Raw genomic sequence first — 20,844 nt, forward strand, 5'->3', positions numbered from 1 at the left:
GGTTTCATCAAATTCTTTTTGATCTAGAAGAAACATTAGTTCTTTCATTTATCAGCTTGTGGATAGAATGTAAGCTAATTTAGAGAACTGTACTGTCATCAAAATTGGCTTTGATCTAGTTGTCGGATTGTATAAAAAGAAAATAAGAAAATTGTTTCTTACTTCATGGACCAACTCCTAAATTCTATCTAGTCTATAAGTTATGCCAATTTTACCGAGTGTAAGTTTGTGGACGACAATGAATCAAGAGCAAATACAGTCTACATGCATGTATTACCACCCATTCCAATGAGTTGAATAGGTGGCTTTGTCATATTTAAAAAGATACTTAGATCTACTATGAAATTCAATTCTTTTAAATTGGTAACACATGAATTTCATTAAAATATTCTAAATTCATGCAAGAAAAAAGATTTTAGATTATAAAAATTTGTGAATAATTGATGATTTGCAATAAATTAAGATTCGTGCATTATTGGATTACACAAATTCAAGATTCTTTTTTTTTAAACGTTTTAGCAAAGAGAGAAAATACAATAGTCATTAGTCCAATTGCAAGTCTTGAAATTGCTTTGATTTTATTTTTTTAGCAAATGTTAGAATAAGTATTACAATCAAGACTTAAAAATTTGCTTTAACTTTAAGTTTTTTATAGCACAATATTTTTCAAAACGACAACTCACGACTCGTTTTTATTTTCTATAACTCGCTATTAGAAGTACAACACTCAAAGATAGATTGATGAGAATGAGTGAATTACATATATATATATACCTAGATGAATCTAGGAACATGCCCAAATTCACCTTTTAGTAATGTGCATGTTATATACTCATGGTAGTCAACCCACAAGACTATATAACTATCAACTCCATTATGGATAGTATGGACTAGATACTATGACATCCCCACTAACGTCATTAGGGCCCAATAGTGGGTGTAGAACTCTGTATCAAGATATGCTCTCACACATGCACTCCACACACACACACTAACATATTCACACAAAGCCCTTCATACTGAGTTTCTGTCAAACCTTCGGAGATGCAGGGCAGACTCAGCCATAATGAAGCCTAGCACTAAGTGAATTACAAGTGAAGTAATATGATAAGTTCACTTATACATTCACTCATAGGAGTGTGTACACACGCTTGGGGAAAAAAACCTCCTAAGGAGGGAAAAAGTAGCACGGCCCATTATTAGCTGATGTCCACACATGACTACCACATAAATGGCTACAGCAATATATTGCATGGCTCAAGTTGATAATAAGGAAATTGTAAGGTTTACATTGAGAAAATCTCGGTCATGGTAAAACCACTCCAACCACTCCCAAGAACCAAACAAAAGTAAAGGAGTGGAACAAAGAATGATAACTAACATGAAAGAACTCAAAACAGATGAGGGAGATAGATCAAATCCAGCATTCACACAACAATTCACTTTAACATAAGCAAGTTCTAGTAGGATCCACAATGTGCGCTCTATAATACAACTACATTGAAAGACATGCAAGAAAGCGATGTATTACGCTAGCTAACTTGGATATAATAGGCAATTCATCACATAATCTACTGTAAAAACAAGGAGGAACTAATCACAAAACTTGTAAATCTCATAGAGGATTTATTGTCTATGTACTTGTAATGTTATTTTTCATACATTTAAGATGTGTAAGATTTTTTAAATTAAAAATATGGTAGCAAGATTTTTGTCTCGAACTAATTATTGTTTTTAGCATAGTATCACACATAGTTTACATTAGAAATAGCTTAAATCATTGTGTGTTTTTGGTTTTAATTCTTTACTTGAGGAATTATGAAAGCAATGCATTTAGATTGGGGAGATATTTAATGTCAAAGGTATCCGATTTGAGGCTAAGACATCAACAATCAAGGGAGTAGGCCTTGGATTTTTTATCCACTCTCTAATGTGGGATCCTGAAAGACATTGCTACATTCCAAATGAACCAAAACATTATCGTGCAGATATAAGAGCACAAAACACCCAATCATTAAGGATCCTTAAGTGAATTTAGAGGAGGATGTAGTTTATGTTATGGGTGATGAGTGGATGGAAACATAGCTAATTATATTAATAGTTCAATACATTGTAAAGAAAGCAGTAATGTTTGCTTTGTTTGCTCACCAAATTTACCTCAATGGTCCCAAGAACCCATAGAGAAAGTTTATCAAGATGAAGTTAGATATATCTCGGCACAAGCATTGAGAGATATCGAGGCTAGAGAGGTATGGTTGATTATGCTTTTTGGATGTAACAACTTTAGAATTTTACGTGTTTCCAAGGCGTTTCTTAACACCTTTCATTTTTTAAAGATCTTCAAGGTGTATCAAATTTACACAGAAGTCAAATCCCACATGTATCTCACGGTGTTTTTCAACACCATGTATATTTATAAGAATATCAATGGCTTATGATTAGAATAGTTTGAATAAATTATGTACTATGCAATACATTTGCAATAATGCATTATTAAGGGTGTGAGTGATCTTCTATATTCTCGTTAAGAATGGTTGTAATACTTAATTTTTGTTAAATATTAATTTCAATGAGTTAATTTAAACGAAAGAGTTCTACTAATTTTAAATATTGCACTTTTAGATCTCATCTACGTATGATATATATATTTAAACTCCTTATTTGAGTGATGATAGAAGAATAATTTCATGGCAATTATTTTGGGTCAATTTAAGCGATGATATATGAATTCTTTGGATTTCTTTTCTTATATTCAATTTTGACAAATTTTTCTAAACCTTTGACACTTTTGAGAAAAAGAGAATTGGGATTTCCCCAAAATTCCTAATATGGTGTTTAAGGGACTTGGAACTGTGGGTTTTTTTTTCATTCTTAACAATTTACAAATAATCTTTGATGTGGCTTTTAGCAACATAAGAGAGATTTAAGGATAGATTATAGGTGACCACATTTAGCTAGGTCAATTTATATCAATTGGCCTGTTTATATTTCAGGTTTTGCTATTCTTGGTGGTGTATAAGAGGGCATCTATGGCTTCATGTATATGATAAATAAACTTAACTCTAGCTTTTAGATGCTTGAGGATTAAAGTGGGGTTTCATGGAACTAATAGATGCTAATTCCAACCATGGGCTATGGGTGCATGAAACTTTTCTTACCAATCAATGAGTTAATTTATGATTGAAGAAATAGAGCCAAATACTCAGTGATTCATGATTGCTTTAATGAGATTGGCTAACCACCCTCACACAATAGTCATTTCTCTTGTCAATGCAAGTGTGTTATTTGTAAAATTTGTTATATCCAATGGATGTGCAAAAGTTTAGTAGGCTATACACAATCTTCCTCTAGAGTCTCTTAAAGAAATCTTTTGGGTGAGTTAGTCCATAGGTGCCAAAATTATTATTAATGTGATAATTGCTTGACCATGAAATCTTATCAAATAAATTGATTTGGCTCGCTAGCAAGAGCTTCACTTATGAGGATGGGTTAAAAAAAGCATGCAAAACCATTTTCATTTATTGGCTTATTCAATACAAAGAACTTTTAAGTTACATTTTGTTTTGTTAAGCTAATAAAGTTAATGTACAGTGGCTTTATTATTTAATAAGAAATAAGGTTTCATGTGTCACACTTTTTAATACTTTTTTGTTTTGGCTCTCTCTCTCTCTCTCTCTCTCTCTCTCTCTCTCTACCATCTATTGTGGGGGGGCTGATTCTTCTCACATGTTCCGTATTCCTATGATGAGATATGCCATGGACATAATTAAATCACTTTGGTCTCATAGGCCCATTGGGTCTTTAGTAGATGATATATATATATATATATATCTCCCCCCCCCAAAAAAAGAAAAAGAAAAAGAAAAAACCCACACACACACAAGTACATTCATCAAGTTTCAACAACCTATGCAAGGCCTTATGCAAGACTTGCATCTTGGTCATGTTGTAGGATAATTGTGAGAAGAGGGTTAAAAAAATTTCTTTCAATACAATCAAGTCAAATGTATTGTTAATGTGGGGATTTTATTGACTTATTTTAATAAAACTATATCCAAGTAAGTTTAGGGATTGACATGTGTAGTTAGGTGAATCTTAGATTGGGTTAGAAATAACAGTTACACATGAACAAGAGTTACTATTGTCATGTTTGTTATGAAATAACATTTGAAGTATTTATTTTATTTTTTGCAACCAAGAATGGTAATGGGTTAGTTAGATTAAATAACTGACCATGGAATATTATTGTTTACTTGTTTTTAGTAAGAATATTTCAAAAAACAAGGATGGGCCAAAATAAGTGCTTGTTTTTATAGAGGGGGGACAAGAGGGAGGGGATTTTGAGTTGGCGGAATGACCTTCATAAACATCTAAGGTGAGACACGGTGTAAAATAAAATAACATAATGACACATAGACACATAGACAAGACACAATGACTCATTTAAAAAAAATGGTGTGTGACATAAAGGTATCTTAGGCTCTTCCTTGATTTTTATAATTTGGCAAGAAGAAATGCATTATATCACCCGCACAATCATGTGGCAAGCATTTACATTTTGCAGATGTTTTAGTTGCGATGGCTTTATGAAGTTGTTCTTTTATAGGGGACAAGCTATTTTTCTTAAGTGGCATTAGTTGAGGACGAGCATGTCGATATCGATTGGCTAGGGCTATAACAATACCATTTATTTGGGATACGGATTTGGCATTGGTTATCATTTATTGTAGAGTAGGAGCATCACCACCACAAAGTCATGTTGCAAGTATCTCAACTAGTTCCTTAGAGCATGATCTCCACGTGTGGTGCATTATGAAATGGGTCTCTTAATGTCATAGCCAAGCCAATCCCCGTGTTACATGTGTGAATTATGAGGCACGTAGTATTACTAAATCGAGGTCGTGTAATTATTCAAATAAATAAGGTTCATGGGTTTAGGAACACATGTAATGATAGGTTCAAGATTATCACTTAGGATTGAAAGATTGAGACTAGTGGGTGGCAATCAATTCAATAAGGCTCACCCAAGGAGCTAATGATTCGACATAGATCGTCACTTGCAAAGCGTCAAGAGTTAATGATAATGGTTTTTGAGGTCATGTGGTTGAAGGGGCGAACATTGAGATGTTGTCATGATCCTTGCTTCTAGTAGGGTCAAATGGCATGCGCACGAACAAAGGCTATGTGCGAGCTCATAGCAAGGAGAAGACGAGTGGCCAAGGAGGTAGAGAGGTGGGGAGGCATAATAATTTGAATGGAATGGAAATCATTTATGAGCTTTATAGATTCTCCTATCATCTTTGAGAGTGAGAGATAGTAAAGCCCGTGTCACATACGATCCATATGACAACACCCGGGTGCAAGGAATGGGAGGCTAGGAAGAACTTGTTAAAGTGGATGTGTTGAAACTCGAGTCTTTGTTGGGACCTGATAGAACACGTCAAGATTTTATCCAAAGGGTACAGTCAGCGATGAGGTGGACTCTTACCCAACAAGGCTCCTCCCACACCCTAATAAAGTCTGCAGCGAATTGATCGATTTAGATACATCTGCTGTGGAACTGTGATCCGATCTGTTTCATCTCTCCCCATAGAGTTAGAGCCCCAGGGTTAGGGTTTGCAATTGTACACAGACACAGCGAGCGCTAGGGTTAGGGCTTACAGTTGTACAGAGAGAGTAGGGTTTGAAGCTCCTGAGTTGAAAGCTGCTTTAGAGATGGAGTCCTTGAACGTATACACAGAAGTCCGAGGTGCTGCGGCGTCTTTGCCCTCGCTGCAGCCACTCCTGCTCAGAGGCCATTGGGGTCTCCCTTCAATCCAACAACTTCATTCTTGCAACTATCTGCACCGGGCCTCGAAAAGGCCCCTCCAAATATTTGCCGACAACACTGCTCGATTCTATTATGTGCGCAACGTGAAAACCAGGTAACCCTTATCCTTCATTAGGGCGTTTTCAGCAGTTAGGCTATTATCAGGGCATTAGGGTCTTTGTGCGTGATTAGGGGTTGGGTTTCGCATCAGAATGGTTTTCAGGCATAAAGATTTTGCGCCATTATTACGGTCTTTGCACTTTATGGTTTTGCATCACACGCACATTTATAAGTGCTGATCCCATTAACTTTAAAGCAGGATGCGGTCATCCGAGAGGATCAGCCAGGGCTCCCCCATCAGAGCTGTCCCAGTTCAAGTTGCTCACGAACTGCTAAACGCAGGGCATCATTATCTAGATGTCAGGTATGATCATACATCACCATCGGTTTGCTGTTTGCCGTCATGATGTTATGTGTGGTAGACGGTATGAACTTGCTTGCTTGCAGTTAGCTTCCATTTTTTTTAATGTCAGTCTTAGCTGCCCTTTGCTTTCATCTTGTATCCTATGGCGCTTTTTTATTGGATCAGTATTATGATCTGGCTTCCATCTTACATTATGATCTAGATAACAAATATGACCATGGTGCCTTTGTATCAGATCAAGAGTATGATCTGGCCTTGTAGATGTTAGCTTGTACCCTTGTGATTAGCTCAATAGCATGATTACTACAGGTATGATCAGGGTGCCCTTTAAAACAATTTTATATGATTTTGTTTGCCGCCTGCTTCTGTATTGCAGTGATGTGTGAGGTAAGTGCTGGGATGCCAATGTCCATGTCTTGATGCTTTACAAGAATGTAGTATTTAAGGCCATTACAGATTCACATGGACTATGTTGGAGCTTAACCCCAATTCATCTGTTGGGGTACCGCAGGCCCTCTCTCTCTCGCCTTTCCTCTAGAGTTGTTGGGGACTGTACAGGCACCTCCATCACTTGCCATAGTGTGATTTGAGCTAGGTCTGGATGATCGGTCTAGGAGTCGAGGGGTCAGGCTAAAAATGGGCTTATACTAATTAAGAATCACAACCATGCTGCCTACACTATTCATGATCAAGCTGATGTATTAAAGTCACCCTATGATGATAAAGACGAATGAGTTGAAGTGCGTAGCCTGTTGGATTGCGTTGTTTTTGAGTTAGCTCAAATGTCAACCAGGCTTTCTGTGATTTCTATTGATTCGTCCAGGACTGCTGAGGAGTTTGCAGCAGGACACATAGAAGGTGCAGTCAACATTCCTTACATGTATAAAGTGGGTTCAGGTAGCAAGTTCTCCCGCTCTTTGGCTGATCTTTGCTATTGCTTTTTTGTCAAAATTCTTTCAACATGCAAGCTCAGACATATTCCAATCTTATGAAGATATGTTTACCGATCTCTCTAGTATCTGTGGCCTTGTCATTACCTGACATCGTGATTCTTGATTCTCATTTCGTTTTTTCGCTTTCTTAGGTTTGACAAAGAACCTCAATTTTCTGAAGGATGTAGGTGAAAGGTTTGGCATAGATGGTGAAGTTGTGGTGGTGAGTTACCTCTCTCACTGATCAATATGCAGTTATTTTAAATCCCTATACTATAGAACTCACTAGCAAATTTTCTAGGGTCAAAAGAGCTGTTTTAATTAGTGCATTGTGTTGACAGGGGTGTCAAATGGGGAAGCGATCACAAATGGCAGCAGCGGAACTAGTTGCTGTGGTATCGTTTACGTCTCTTCTCTGCTCATCCCATCAAGCTCACACGTGGCCGTTTTTCTTCAGTGTGGCATTTCTGGCATAAAATGAAAGATTGGTAGCTGCCATTGAGTTATAGAAGCCTCTTAGGAGGTTTGCGTCCAGTTGACTATACCTGCCATACTTACATATGTATGGTGTAAGACGTATGTATGAGTGAATGAATACATATGCCTGTATGTATTAAAGTAGGAATATATATGTATGCATGTACGTATATTCGATTGTATGTATTAATGTAGGGACAAATCTAAGAACTTATGTGAGGCCTCCAGCAACGTGGCTGCTTGGCATTGGCGTAACATAATGGGGCATCGGCATCATTTTTGTCCAATGATTTGTTCATTCACACTCATGTGCAAAGTTATTCACACTTGTCTACTTTACAGGGTTTCACAGGGGTGACCGATATGGCTGGTGGATATATGGCTTGGGTGCAAAGTGGAATGCCCACTAAAGCAATTGTCTGATGCTGAAATATCACCTTCAGAGCCGTCTTAGCCTAGTTGCTCTCCTGTACAGGAACTTGTAGAAGCTAAACCAGGGTGCTTGATATTTTGTAGGTGCACCTGCAGGAGTAAACAGTTGTTGAAAGTTGGGAGTTGTTTCTGTATTTCAACCAATCGTCTGGCTTGTAACTTAAAAATTTCTCTCCTTATGGAGAATGTATATAATAATTCTGTGATAAATGTTTCACGTTCCTTTCTTAAAGGCCAAGACATAGGTTCGTCTTATCATGTATCAAGAGACGTCAAACTGTTATTGCACAAGAGCAAGTTACTAAAGTCATTAGTTATTATGTATAGCGAGACTTTTATCTTTATTGACTCTGCTCTACTTGAGCCTTCTCAAATATCAAAGTGGCATGGGATAAGACGTGCCCCTCTGTCACGTAACATGGCCTTGTGTAGGGACACACAGGAGGCTGTAAGTAACTTATGGGCGCTTATGGCATGGACGCCTGTGAATTTTTAAGAGGGCTGCTTCTTTGAATATAGCGTCCCTCAAAGGGATGACTTGGGATCAAGGCCCAACGTCATGCAAGGCTAAGTTATGCTTTAGCCAATACACTGTAAACAGTGGGCTTTTTTTGCATAGGACGTGAGCTTGGGCAACAGGCATGGCTTGGAGTTGGTCTAGCCTCAAGCGAGACACACGGTTAGGAGCTGAACCTGCAAAGGCAAATTAAGTGATTCTATAAACTTTGAGTACGTTCTTGCTACTACAGAATGAGGGTCATGATTTTCAACTTGTTGGGTTGCTACCATCATTATATTGATCTATTGTGGATTGGTTGGTAAGTGCATTCTTGGTGATTGTGCACTTTAGGCCTAGACTATGAGCCACTGTTATATTGATTTATTGTGGTAAGTGCACTCTAGATGACTGTACACTCTAGGCTTATACTACGAGCCACTATTGACTGGTTGCAAAACCAAGGGTTCTCAACTCTATGAAACTTGTGGGTATCATTGAGATTGTATTGGAAGTACCACTTGCCACGAGTTTTCTCCAAAGTGATGGCTGTGTATGTAATGAAGGGATTTTAGTGCTTGATCCCATACAATGGGATGGAAAGACTCACACATGTATATGGTCATCAAAATAACATGATAATGCTGCTTGCTCATTCGAGCAAAACATATGATAATTAAGATATGCATGGCATACATACACAATGCTGCACCTTGGCGCCACACAAACATCCAAAATACCTAAGTATGAGCTCCAAATCTCCAAATCTGTGAACAATACACTAGGCGTACAGCTTCTAGTAATGCATAAAACTCACACTATGTGTGAATAAGCCCAAATGATGCCCAAAATGCAGTCAGGTGTGAATAAACTCACCATCAAACCCAAGCGAGTGAATAATACTCACAATGTGCTAATTGTGCTAATAAGGTCAACAATACACCAATGTACATGAAATTGTGTGACGTCTTCGCAGTAAACCAAGTGGTTTGTGTGTGTGTGTGTGTGTGAAGCAGTCCAAAACCTCAAGAAAATGTGACAACATGGGTGTGGGTCACCATCCTAGGGAAATACTCAAGGCATGGGTGTGGGTCACCATCCTAGGGTAATACTCAAGGCATGAAGTAGGCATGGGTGTAGGTCACCATCCTAAGGTAACATCCAAGAAGGCCATGGAAGCTTGGGCGTAAGTTCCAAGAAGACAAGAAGTCATATCATGATAAAAGGTATCAAAAGGGTACATGATGCCACTGACACATATGCACATGATGATGATGTATGTGAGTGATGTGTGTGAGTTAGATCATGTGGGCATGATCTCAAGGATAGAGATGATAGCGAGCATACCGAGCATCAACACTTCTATGTCTATTATGTTTCCTAGGATCATGAGGATATTCTAGTTGTTCATGGTGACATTCTGGAGGATTGTGTGCATTTGATTAGTGACGCATCCATTAACGCATTTGACACGACGACGTCATTACTGGGAGCCTAGAGAGATCAACTGTTCGGACAAGACACAACGGGGTTTAGGGGAGCCAATGCGGTCGGTTACGGACTCAAGGGGGACTAGGCACTAATAAGAGTGGCTACGGACTCAAGGGGGACTAGGCACTAATAAGAGTGGCCGGGCACATGTGAAGAGCATCTAGCTAAAAAAAGAGCAGAGTCCAAGGATAGATGGTTGTATGTTTTTGGCTGTGGTTGGGAGGTGAACCAAAGAGCTCTTACCACCCCCTATTTGAGAAGGAAGTCGTATAGCATGGTAACCTTGAAATTGGTATCAGAGCTCGCCCCGCGATTAGCAGCTCCCCAGCATTCTCATTAATTGAGCATTGCACACCATGGAATACCCGGCTTGAAATGTTCGCCTTCAAGCAACCGTTCTGCCAAGCCGACTAATAGGCATTCAACGCCAGAAGCATAAAATTGGTAACCAGGTCAACAGTTGTAAAGGCGCACAGTCTACATGCAAGAGGGGAGGAAGCAATATCACACTCTCTTCCCGTTTTCTTGTCGGCCAGTAACACGGCAACGTTGTAAGTTGGAGCCTAAGTCCTTGCCTAACCTCAGTCGCCTAACTTCAAACCTTCACTCAGCCAACGCTGCCATATGGTTGTGGTTCAGCCGACGGACTTTTGCAAGCAACCGACACCACCGCCTAGACCCTGGTTCATCCAATAAAAGCTGGCAACAGATGAGTCGCAAGGCAACATTGTAGCTTGAAGTTTTAGAGATTTCTATTACAAAAAAGAGAAATCAAATTCTTTATAGTTCATTCAAAGGTTTTTAACCTTTGAACTTTGGAGGTTGTTCCCACGGTGGATTACTCATGTGGAATTTTGAGCTTTTTTTACGATCGGGAGGTGCTTCACCACGACAACTCTTAGATTTTCATACACCGACAATTTCACTTCAAGCTAGCAATCCGATTGATTTCCAAGAGCTTGGATTTGCAGTTGGTGCTTGTGTTCATTCTTTTGCATCATATTTGAGGGGCCATATGGAATCTAATAACCCTAATGAGTCTGTAAGTGGAGATCCCAGTCATTTGTCAGACATGAAAAAGGCAGTAGTCTCGATATCCTGATGTCACGATGACAGACGATGACCTTCTTGATGATAATTTGGTCTCAGCACTAAACAGTTTAAGGCTCTAGAGTCCCATACTTTGGACATTGAGGCCAGGTACGATAAGATTCTCCTCTTTCTTCAGGAGTTAAAGGATAATATGCAAGCTTCTACCACTGGAGTGCTTTAGTGGGAGGGATGCCAATGGCTTCCACCCAAGGGGGCAACATGAATGTCATTACATCTCACTCTAGAGATGTTGTTGCTATTCTATAAGATCTGAAACTTCCGACTTTTAATGGGGAGGAGAAGGAACACAATAAGGATGAACACTTTTTTACAAAAGTGGTAGGATTTGCATCGTGGCGACAAACTCCAGAGGAGATAGGTGTGCTTGAAAGCGAGCTTAACTCTAGGAGGTAAAGCATACAAGTGGTGGATGAGCTTGGAGTCCAGAAATCGGCCTACTACGTGGGCTGAATTTGAAAGTGCATTCATGAAAGAATTTCTCCCTAAGAATGAGATGGATTGTAATTGGGAAGCGTGGGACAATTGTGAGATGAGAAATCTCACATTGACTCAGTATATCTCCAATTATAGAGATCATTCTCAAGTTGACAAAAATGGACGACTTTCAAAAAATTCATGGATTAGACTAGAAATATAAGAATCAAGTTAAGCAAAACGAACCGAAAACTTTAGAAGAAGGAATTAAGTTTGCTCAAATTTTCAACGACATTGTTGAAAAGAAAAAGCATGCGCAGAATACATAATGGACATCCAGTGTGTCCGAGGGTTCCAAGCAGTAAGGTCAAAATAAAAGAAAGGGACCTAACCAAAAGAATGACCAATCTAAGAAGTCTAAAGGACCATAAAAATTTTTGAAGCATGAAAATTTTTGAAGCATGAAGATTTTGAAAGAGCTAAAAAAGAAAATTTATGTTTTCATTGCATGGAAAAGGGCCATAGTAAACTACAGTGTCCTAAGCTAAAAGAAAATGAGAAGAAACAGCATGATCAAAGTAAAAAAAAGCAAGTGCACACTATTCAAGTGCTCCCTCTAGAGACTTCTAGTAAGTTTAAAGAGGTTCAAGTTTATCATGGTGATTCTACTCATGCGTGTTGTGTCATGTCATCGATGTGGGTGCCAACATTTGGACCACATGAGTTGGTTCGAATGTATGGTTACGTTAAAGGTCACAAGGTACGAGTTATGATTGATGATAGTGCCACACACAATTTCTTGAACTATACTTTAGTCAAGAAATTAAAGTTGCCGAAAAGTCTAAGTGATCATAAGTATGTGGTTTCTTTGATTAACAACTATGATAAAGATGTGTGGAATACAGTAGTTCGTGATGTCCCATTAGTCATTCAAGGTCATGAGATGCATTTGTATTTTCAAGTTATGCATATCACTCAAGCGGATGTTATTCTAGGTCGTGAGTGGTTACATAACATTGGTCCATCTTTGTCTAGAAGTTATTTGCATAATTCTTTTGAGTTTGAAATAGATGGTAAGAAAGTGCGTTTGCAAGGTGAAAATGATGTACCCTCCTCACCTCTTATATGCTCTATGGAACTTAATCACCTTGTACAAGCTAATCAAGTAAAAAACATCTTTTTGTGCTACATGATTCTTGATGTCATTTTCTTTTCCGCATGTGAAAACATAAGTGGCTTGAGTGAGCATAGTGTTTACATGACTTCTTTTCAATTAAAGCATGTTTACAATAAAAAAGTTAACGAATCCTTAAAGCAATTGTTACAACAATTTAAAGATGTGTTTCCAAATGAACTACCGAAAGGATTACCTCCTGTCCGTGATGTTAAGCATTCAATCGAAGTAATACCTGGCTTAAAGCCAGTAGTAAGCCTCCTTATCGGCTTAGTTTTAAGGAAGGAAAAGAAGTCGAATGACGGTTAAAGCAATACCTTAAAAGTGGATTCATTTGACCAAGCACTTCACCTTAGGCTTTACCAATTCTATTGGTGAAGAAAAGAGATGGGTTTATGCAACTCTACGTAGACTGCCGTGGTTTGAAACAAATCATGATTAACAATAAGTACCCTTTGCCATGAATAGATGAGTTGTTTGATCAACTCCAAGGGAAAAAGTATTTTACAAAAATTGATTTACGACTTGGATATCATCAAGTGAGAATTTGGGAAGCGGATGTCCAAAAGACTGCTTTTCGAACTAAGTTTGGTCACTATGAGTTTTTAGTCATGTCCTTTGGTTTGACTAATGCTCTAGCCACATTCATGACACTCATGGGTAGTGTCTTGAAACCTTATTTAGGAAAATTTGTTGTGGTTTTCCTAGAAGATATGTTGATCTATCGCCACACTAAGAAAGAACATTTCGAACACTTATACGGCAAGTATTTGAGTTACTTAGGAAGTATTCACTTTACGCTAAAGAGACTAAATGTGAATTCTTCGTAAAAGAAATCCAATATTCAGGCACATAATCTCGGAAGATGGTATTCGTATGGATCCAACAAAGTTGAAGCCATATTGAAATGGCCGCATCTCACAAACTTAGAAGAATTACAAAATTTTCTTGGTTTGTCTGGATTCTATAGAAAGTATGTTCGAGATTATGCTAAGATAGTTGTTCCGATGTCAGCTTAAAGGAAAGGAAAAGACCTTCCTTTGGGGGGACTCCCAGCAAAGAAGTTTTGAAAAACTTAAGGTAGCTATAGCTACAACTCTCGTTCTTTAAGTTGTTGATGTGAATTAACCCTTTGTGGTAGAGACGGATGCTAGTCATGATGCAATATGTGCAGTTCTCTTACAAGGAGGAAAACCTATTGCATTTGAAAGTAAAACGTTGGACAGAGCTCAACAAAATTATTTAGCTTATGAAAGGGAGTTATATGCTATAATTCATGTCTTAGAAGTGGAGGCATTATTTATATGGTGCTAGATTTGAGATAGTCTTTGATCATGAGAGTATCAATTGGCTATCTAGTCAAAGAGAGTTGAAAGAACGTAAAGCTCGATGGGCAGAGTTTCTCTAGGAGTTTGACTTTCAACTGAGATATTGAAAGGGACGTTACAGCAATGTGGTACTTGATTCATTGAGTCGCATGCCCATGGTTAACGAGTTGAATTTTACTCAAATTAAGAGTGATTTTTTGGAATCACTTAAGGGGAAGTGTGTTGATGATCCGCATTATGCCCACATTTGGAGTGTCATAGAGAAGAAGGATCCCTTGACTATAAATAAAGATAGCCCCATTCACGAGACAGACACTTCCACTAGCGTGGTAAGTCTCGAGAGATGTCTCAAGGAGACATCTCTCGAGATAGCCCCATTCACGAGACAGACACTTCCACTAGCGGTAAGTCTTGAGAGATGTCTCAAGGAGACATGTCACGAGTGATGAAAGAAATCGTTGGAACAATTTTTCCATCAATAACGGTTACTTACTTTACAAAGTATACCTTCCGATTTCAGACATTAGGCGTCGTATTTTATATGAATGTTATGATAGTCCGAGTGCTGGTCATCCTGGAACACAGAAGACATATGCACTAGTTAAGAGACAATTTTATTGGTCTGGCTTAAGTAAGGACATCCAAGACTATGTCTTAGAATGCCAAAAGTACCAGGTCAATAAAGCAGAATGCCTAAAGGCAGGTGGTTTACTAAGTCCACTAGAAATCCCAAATGGCAAGTGGATATCTCAATGGACTTTACAGTTGGATTACCTAACCAACAGAGGCCACGATTCGGTTTGGGTGGTTGTAGATAGGTTGACAAAAATGTGTTGGTTTATTCTGACAAAAAACGACAGTGACTACGCCTGAGTTAGAAAGGCTATTCAATTGAAAATATCTCTCAACTATTTGGCTTACCTGCCGATATAGTTAGTGATAGAGATACAAAATTTAATAGTCATTTTTGGGGTGTTGTGTTCAAGACTACTCCGTATATCTTCCCCCATTGTCCATCACACAACACATCCCGAGAGAACTTCTGCCAGGTCTTCGAAACTACTGGGTTGCAAAGAAGAGGGAACAAAGAAGCATTGAGAAGAGGATGGCACGTACGCGCAAGGATGGTGACATTGATGAGCGAGAGGCAAAGAAAATTTGCAGAGCAGTTTCTTAGTGCTGGCGCAAACAAACAAACGGGCTTTCCGAGGGCCTTCAAACAAAGATTTTACAACAGGTCCTCCGTCATCCAACGTTCTCAGTGTTGCACCACACGTCAGAGACAATTGAGAGACTCATTTTCTCTAACATTTGTCCATACATTATCTGAGGTGAAGACACCCCATTCAAATGACGAGTTGTTTTTAAAGCGGGCTATTGTCGTGGCATGCCTCAATGGCGCATCTGGTGTTGACAATCAAATGAGTGGTAGAGAAGTTGCCAAGGCTTTAGGAGTTCATCGAAGGAATGTCATTGCGGCCAATTTTCGGCTGCAACATGAAGCGAAGGAAGGGTCACTTCCCTTGGATTGCATAGGGCAAGCACCATCACCAGTGAAATCAGGGAAATCAGGGAAATCAGGGAAATCGAAGGAATGTCATTGCGGCCAATTTTCGGCTGCAACATGAAGCGGAGGAAGGGTCACTTCCCTTGGATTGCATAGGGCAAGCACCATCACCAGTGAAATCAGGGAAATCGTGTTTCAGTTTTGGTCGGTGGAAACTCGCATCTCCCCAAACAAGAAAGATGTTGTTCGAAAGAGGATAGGCAAGAGTGCGCATGTACTGCATCGAGTGCATCTACTCGATTTGCCTAAGGTATATCACTATGTTGAGAGTGTGTTGTAGGAGCTACACAGTTGCTCGCATATGATTGATAGTGTATCCGGATATGCTCTTCTATACGATATTGGTTTCTAAATGTCAGTGGTTTAGAGTGCTTGACAGTACTAAAATTTTGTATGATAGGGCATTAGAGTGCTTTACCATGCTTCCAAATGTTTGCAAGTGCCTCACAATGCATTACAATGCTTAACCATGCACTATAGTGCTTTACGAAGCTTTATAATTGATTTCAGATGCTTCTGAGTGCTTCATGGTGATTCCAAGAAATTCCAAGTCATGAGTGCATCTTAGTGCTTCTGAGCATTTTCAGACCACTTCTGAGTGCCCCACAGTGCACTATATTGCTTAACCATGCTTTATAGTGCTTGACATACTTCTTCAAGTGATCACAAGTGCTTCTAAGTGGTTCATAGTGGTTCCAAGTATGTTTATGTCATTCCAAGTGCATCTAAATGTTTCTGTGCGCTTCTAAGTGCCTTTTGTTACTTCTGAGTGCTTAATAGTGATTCAAAAAGCTGCCAGGTGCCTGAGAGTTCTTCCAAATGTTTCCAAGTGCTTATGCTCGTAATGGCTTAACATAGCTTCAGAAGTGATAATAGGAGCTTCTAACTGCTTCCAAGTGCTTCCAAGTGCTTGTAAGTGCTTGTAAGTGCTTCCAAGTGCATCTAAATGTTTCTGTGTGCTTCTAAGTGCCTTTTGTTGCTTATGAGTGCTTAATAGTGCTTCAAAAAGCTGCCAGGTGCCTGAGAGTTCTTCCAAATGCTTCCAAGTGCTTAAGCTCGTAATGGCTTAACAGAGCTTAAGAAGTGATAACAGGAGCTTCTAACTGCTTCCAAGTTCTTGCAAGTGCTTCCAATCTAAATGTTTCTCTATGCTTCTAAGTGCCTTTTGTTGCTTTTGAGTGCTTAATAGCGCTTCAAAAAGCTGCCACAAGTGCCTGAGAGTTCTTCCAAACGCTTCCAAGTGCTTATGCTCGTAATGGCTTAACAGAGCTTCAGAAGTGATAACAGGAGCTTCTAACTGCTTCCAAGTGCTTCCAAGTGCTTGCTAGGGCTTCTAAATGCTTACTAAGTGCTTGCTAGTGCTTCTAAGTGCTTGCAAGTGCTTCTAGTGCTTGCTAGTGCTTCCATGTGCTTCTAAGTGCTTCCAAGTGCTTCTAAGTACTTGCTAGTGGTTCCAAGTGTTTGCTAATGGTTCTAAGTGCTTCCAAGTGCTTCTAAGTGCTTCTAAGTGCTTGCTAGTGATTCCATGTGCCTCTAAGTGCTTCCATGTGCTTCTAAGTGCTTCCAAGTGCTTCCACATGCTTTACTTGCTTCTAAGTGTTTGCTAGTGTTTCCAAGTGCTTCTAAGTGCTTCCAAGAAATTCCATATTATTCCAAGTTCATCTAAATGGATCCTCAGGCTTCTAAGTGCTTACAGGTGCCTGAGAGTGCTTTATAGTGCTTTACAACCATTTACAAGTGCTGCCAGGTGCAAAAATTGCTACTAAGTGCGTCTAAGAGCTTTACCCAATGAGTGTCATAGCTTTACACTGATTGAAAGTGCGTCATAATGCTTACCAATGCTATAGGTTGCTTCAGAATGATTTATAATGCTTGATAGTGTGTCTAAATTTATCTTCTTTGTCTCACAGAGGGACTTCTATATGCAGTTCCAAGTGGCTCATCCTAACATAAGGATCTCCCTCAGATGTTTTGAGGGTCTAAAGCCATACTTCGTACACAAGTTGAAGGACCGCAACACTTGTTGCTGTGAATACCATGTGCAGCTTGTCTACTTCAAGGAAGCTCTTAATCAGATGCGCCAGGGAAGATATGGGCTACATGGCCGGCCATGCAGTTTTGCAGGTGCCTTGTTTGCAGTTCTCATGATGGAACAGCGCAGTGCGCGGCCTCCAATGCCACATTTCCAAGCTTAACAGACTTGTGGAAGTCTGTATTGTGCCCAAAACCCATTGACTGTGCTTATCACTGTAGACAATGTCTTTTGGTGGGTACATGCCAACATTGTGGCATTAAACAGATCTCCTTGTGTCCACATGAAAAAAGCGATGACATCTCTATGATGACTGTCAAGCTTTTTGACAACGTTCCTACACAAGAAGTGGATGAGAATGGTCAAGCAAAAACTCGAAAAGATCTTGTTGTTCGCCAAGTCAGCCCGAGGACTTTCACTTCCTTGCTTCAAAGCAAATTGGGAAACTTCATCAAACACAATTATAAGCACAGATGGCAAGCTGAACAATTCAAAGAGTGTTTGGATAAATTTCCAGATGATGTAGTGGTGACGGTAGTGGATTTTGCAGAGAATTACTCCTTCAAGGTGCAGAATGAAATTCAGTCAATGCATTGGTATTCAACTCAGGTGACAATCTTGGTCCACATTTCGTACCTGCATGATGTGCTTGGTACCATTCGGAAGACAACCCACTTCTACATCTCTGATGATAAAATCCACGACACTTTGTTTGTGTAGCACTGCTTTATTTTGCACAACGAGTGGCTGAAAGCTCAAGGATGCAGTGTCAAGCGACACTGGTGGGTGTGGTCTGATGGCGCTGCTTCACAATTCAAAGCAAGGCACCCTTTCTATTTTGTAGCCCGATACTTCAATATGACAGGTATTGAGATGATGCATAATTTCTTCGCATCCAGCCCCATGGGAAGGGCGAGCACGATGGGGCTGGTGCGGTGCTCAAAAGAGCTCTCACACAGGAGCAGCTGAAATCTGACGGATGGGTGTTACATAACGCTTCAAGTGTGGTGGCATTCCTTCAACGCAACCCTCAGGAAAGAATGTCCATTGACAGGGAAGAAAGTCGATCGTAGATTCTGGGAGGTCAAGCTCAGTGATGTAGACAGAGATAGAGAGTGGGATTGCATGTGGATCAAAGGGTCTCGATCCTTCCACTGTGTCAACGGCTATACAGTCAATCAGATATGCACAGGCTACGGTGTAGACCATTGTCCTGCTTTTTCCATGCGTGCATGAAAGGCCAATGGAGGAGATGTGTAAACAAGGACCACGTTGAGAGGTGGCAGTACTTGCGAATACAACCGACTGTCAATGTTCAAAACGATGGAGAAGCATCCAGCGATGATGAGTTACCAGGAGCCCCCATGTATGCTAGCCACCATGACGACCTAAGTGATACCTTGATGGTTGGCCAGAACTTCGCAGTGAATGCAAAAGAGCCAGGTGTTGCAGACTTCTACATCTTGAAGTGCACTAAAACCAAGCGCTTGACCATCAAATCTAAAAGGGATGAATGGCATAACCGTATTCAAAAGAACTCATTTATCGTTGAGGGACTCTTCTACGACAAGGTAAATGGCCAAGATGACACCTACATTCTTTTGGATGACAAGCCCCCTGCTTTTATCTACTCCCACCTGCTGCGATGCATCAAGTTTCCAATGTGCTCGGTAGAAGGTGAGCCTAATGTATATGAATTATCAAATGATGTATTTGAACAAATCTATAATAGCATGCCCCCAGAGGAGAACTTGTAAGTTCTAACTTTCAAGCTAGCACAATGCGTCCTCCTAAGATGCACTATTTCGCACGTTCAACTCTTTGACAGCACTTTCAGTAGTAGACAAGCACTTTAAGACCACTTGACAAGCACTTCTAGTACCTACACAAGCACTTCTAGGATCTACACAAGCACTTTAAGTACCTAGACAAGCACTTTAAGTACCTAGACAAGCACTTTAAGTAACTAGACAAGCACTTTCAGACCACTTGACCAGCACTTCCCAAATAATTGAAGTACCTACACAAGCACTTGACAAGCACTTGGAGGCCACATGGTAAGCACCTGTCAGGTACTTTTAGTACCTATACAAGCATTCCAGACCACTTGACAAGCGCTTTAAGCACCGTGACAAACACTTTCAGATTACCTGACCAGCAGTTAGCCAGCACTTTCTAGTACCTAGACAAGCACATGTTTAGTACTTTCAGACCACTTGAGAAATTCTTGTCAAGCACTTCAGTACTTGGACAAGCACTTTCAAACCACTTGACAAGCACTTCAATACCTAGACAAGCACTTTCAAACCACTTGACAAGCACTTTTAGTGTCTAGACCAGCACTTTTAAACCACTTGACAAGCACTTCAGTACCTAGACAAGCACTTTTAGTGTCTAGACCAGCACTTTCAAACCATTTGACAAGCACTTTTAGTATCTAGACCAGCACTTTTAAACCACTTGACAAGCACTTCAGTACCTAGACAAGCACTTTCAAACCATCGCTTTCTTAAGAGCACAAAATGCAACCACAGTATAAACTAAAGAAAATGACACCAGATCGACACAAAATCGTTCCAAGGTCAAAACCATTTTTGTTTGTATATATGTTAAGGAGTGTTGGAAGTTAGCCACACAATAAAGGCACGGTGTCAGAGTACATTAAGCTACACAGTAAGGGCATGGTGTCATGGCAGTGAAGGGGCTACAGGCAGTCCTCTGTAGTACAATGGAAAAAATGCCAGCAAAAGCACTTCTAATTTGCTGTTGTACTCTTTGGACGCTTATACTTTCTTTCTTTAGGATCCAGGTTGGGGGCTTCAATTTCTTTCATTTCCTCAACATTGTTCCGCATGATTCTCCAATTCGACCGGCATCATCCCTGACATCAAAAGGGCACTCTCTGATAGTTTTTGCTCTATCAGCACTTTCTGCCCACTGCAACACAAAGTCAGCCACATCCTGTTTCAGAAAATTTTCCCACTGCCCCTCAGTTTGCTTCTCCACTTCAGGAAGGATCACATAGCATGCAGGATCATTAGAGTACATTTTATACAATGAGTCATCTAGCACAAGTGTATTTGTCTTATTGAATTTCGGGACAAGATGCCAGAAGGTATCCAGGTTTTTCAAGAACATTGGCCTAGGAGGAATAT

General features: G+C 39.8%; 1 protein-coding gene across 2 annotated transcripts; it reads left to right on the forward strand.

The window, feature by feature from the left end:
* Positions 1 to 5,536: 5,536 nt before the first annotated feature.
* LOC147624146 (thiosulfate sulfurtransferase 16, chloroplastic-like) lies at positions 5,537 to 8,312 on the forward strand. Of its 2 annotated transcripts, none has more exons than XM_086819068.1 (6): positions 5,537 to 5,924; positions 6,129 to 6,233; positions 7,057 to 7,130; positions 7,318 to 7,388; positions 7,507 to 7,560; positions 7,985 to 8,312. In XM_086819068.1, the coding sequence occupies exons 1-6, from the start codon at positions 5,716 to 5,718 to the stop codon at positions 8,063 to 8,065; spliced, it is 594 nt and encodes a 197-aa protein (XP_086675194.1). In that variant the 5' UTR covers positions 5,537 to 5,715; the 3' UTR covers positions 8,066 to 8,312. The 2 variants fall into 2 exon arrangements, with proteins under 2 accessions (XP_086675194.1, XP_086675192.1); XM_086819066.1 differs by having other exon boundaries at positions 5,539 to 5,924; positions 6,126 to 6,233.
* Positions 8,313 to 20,844: the final 12,532 nt, after the last annotated feature.

This window comes from Cibotium barometz, chromosome 25 (assembly GCF_041138505.1).
Source record: "Cibotium barometz isolate CiBa-2024 chromosome 25, ASM4113850v1, whole genome shotgun sequence".
In the NCBI taxonomy this organism is placed as follows: domain Eukaryota; kingdom Viridiplantae; phylum Streptophyta; class Polypodiopsida; order Cyatheales; family Cibotiaceae; genus Cibotium; species Cibotium barometz.

Excerpts from the sequence above, each read along its gene's own strand:
- LOC147624146 (XM_086819066.1), top strand. The coding sequence starts at position 5,716 with ATGGAGTCCTTGAACGTATACACAGAAGTCCGAGGTGCTGCGGCGTCT. Across the intron at positions 7,131-7,317 it reads CATGTATAAAGTGGGTTCAG|GTTTGACAAAGAACCTCAAT; the intron begins GTAGCAAGTTCT and ends TCGCTTTCTTAG. Across the intron at positions 7,561-7,984 it reads CAGCGGAACTAGTTGCTGTG|GGTTTCACAGGGGTGACCGA; the intron begins GTATCGTTTACG and ends TCTACTTTACAG.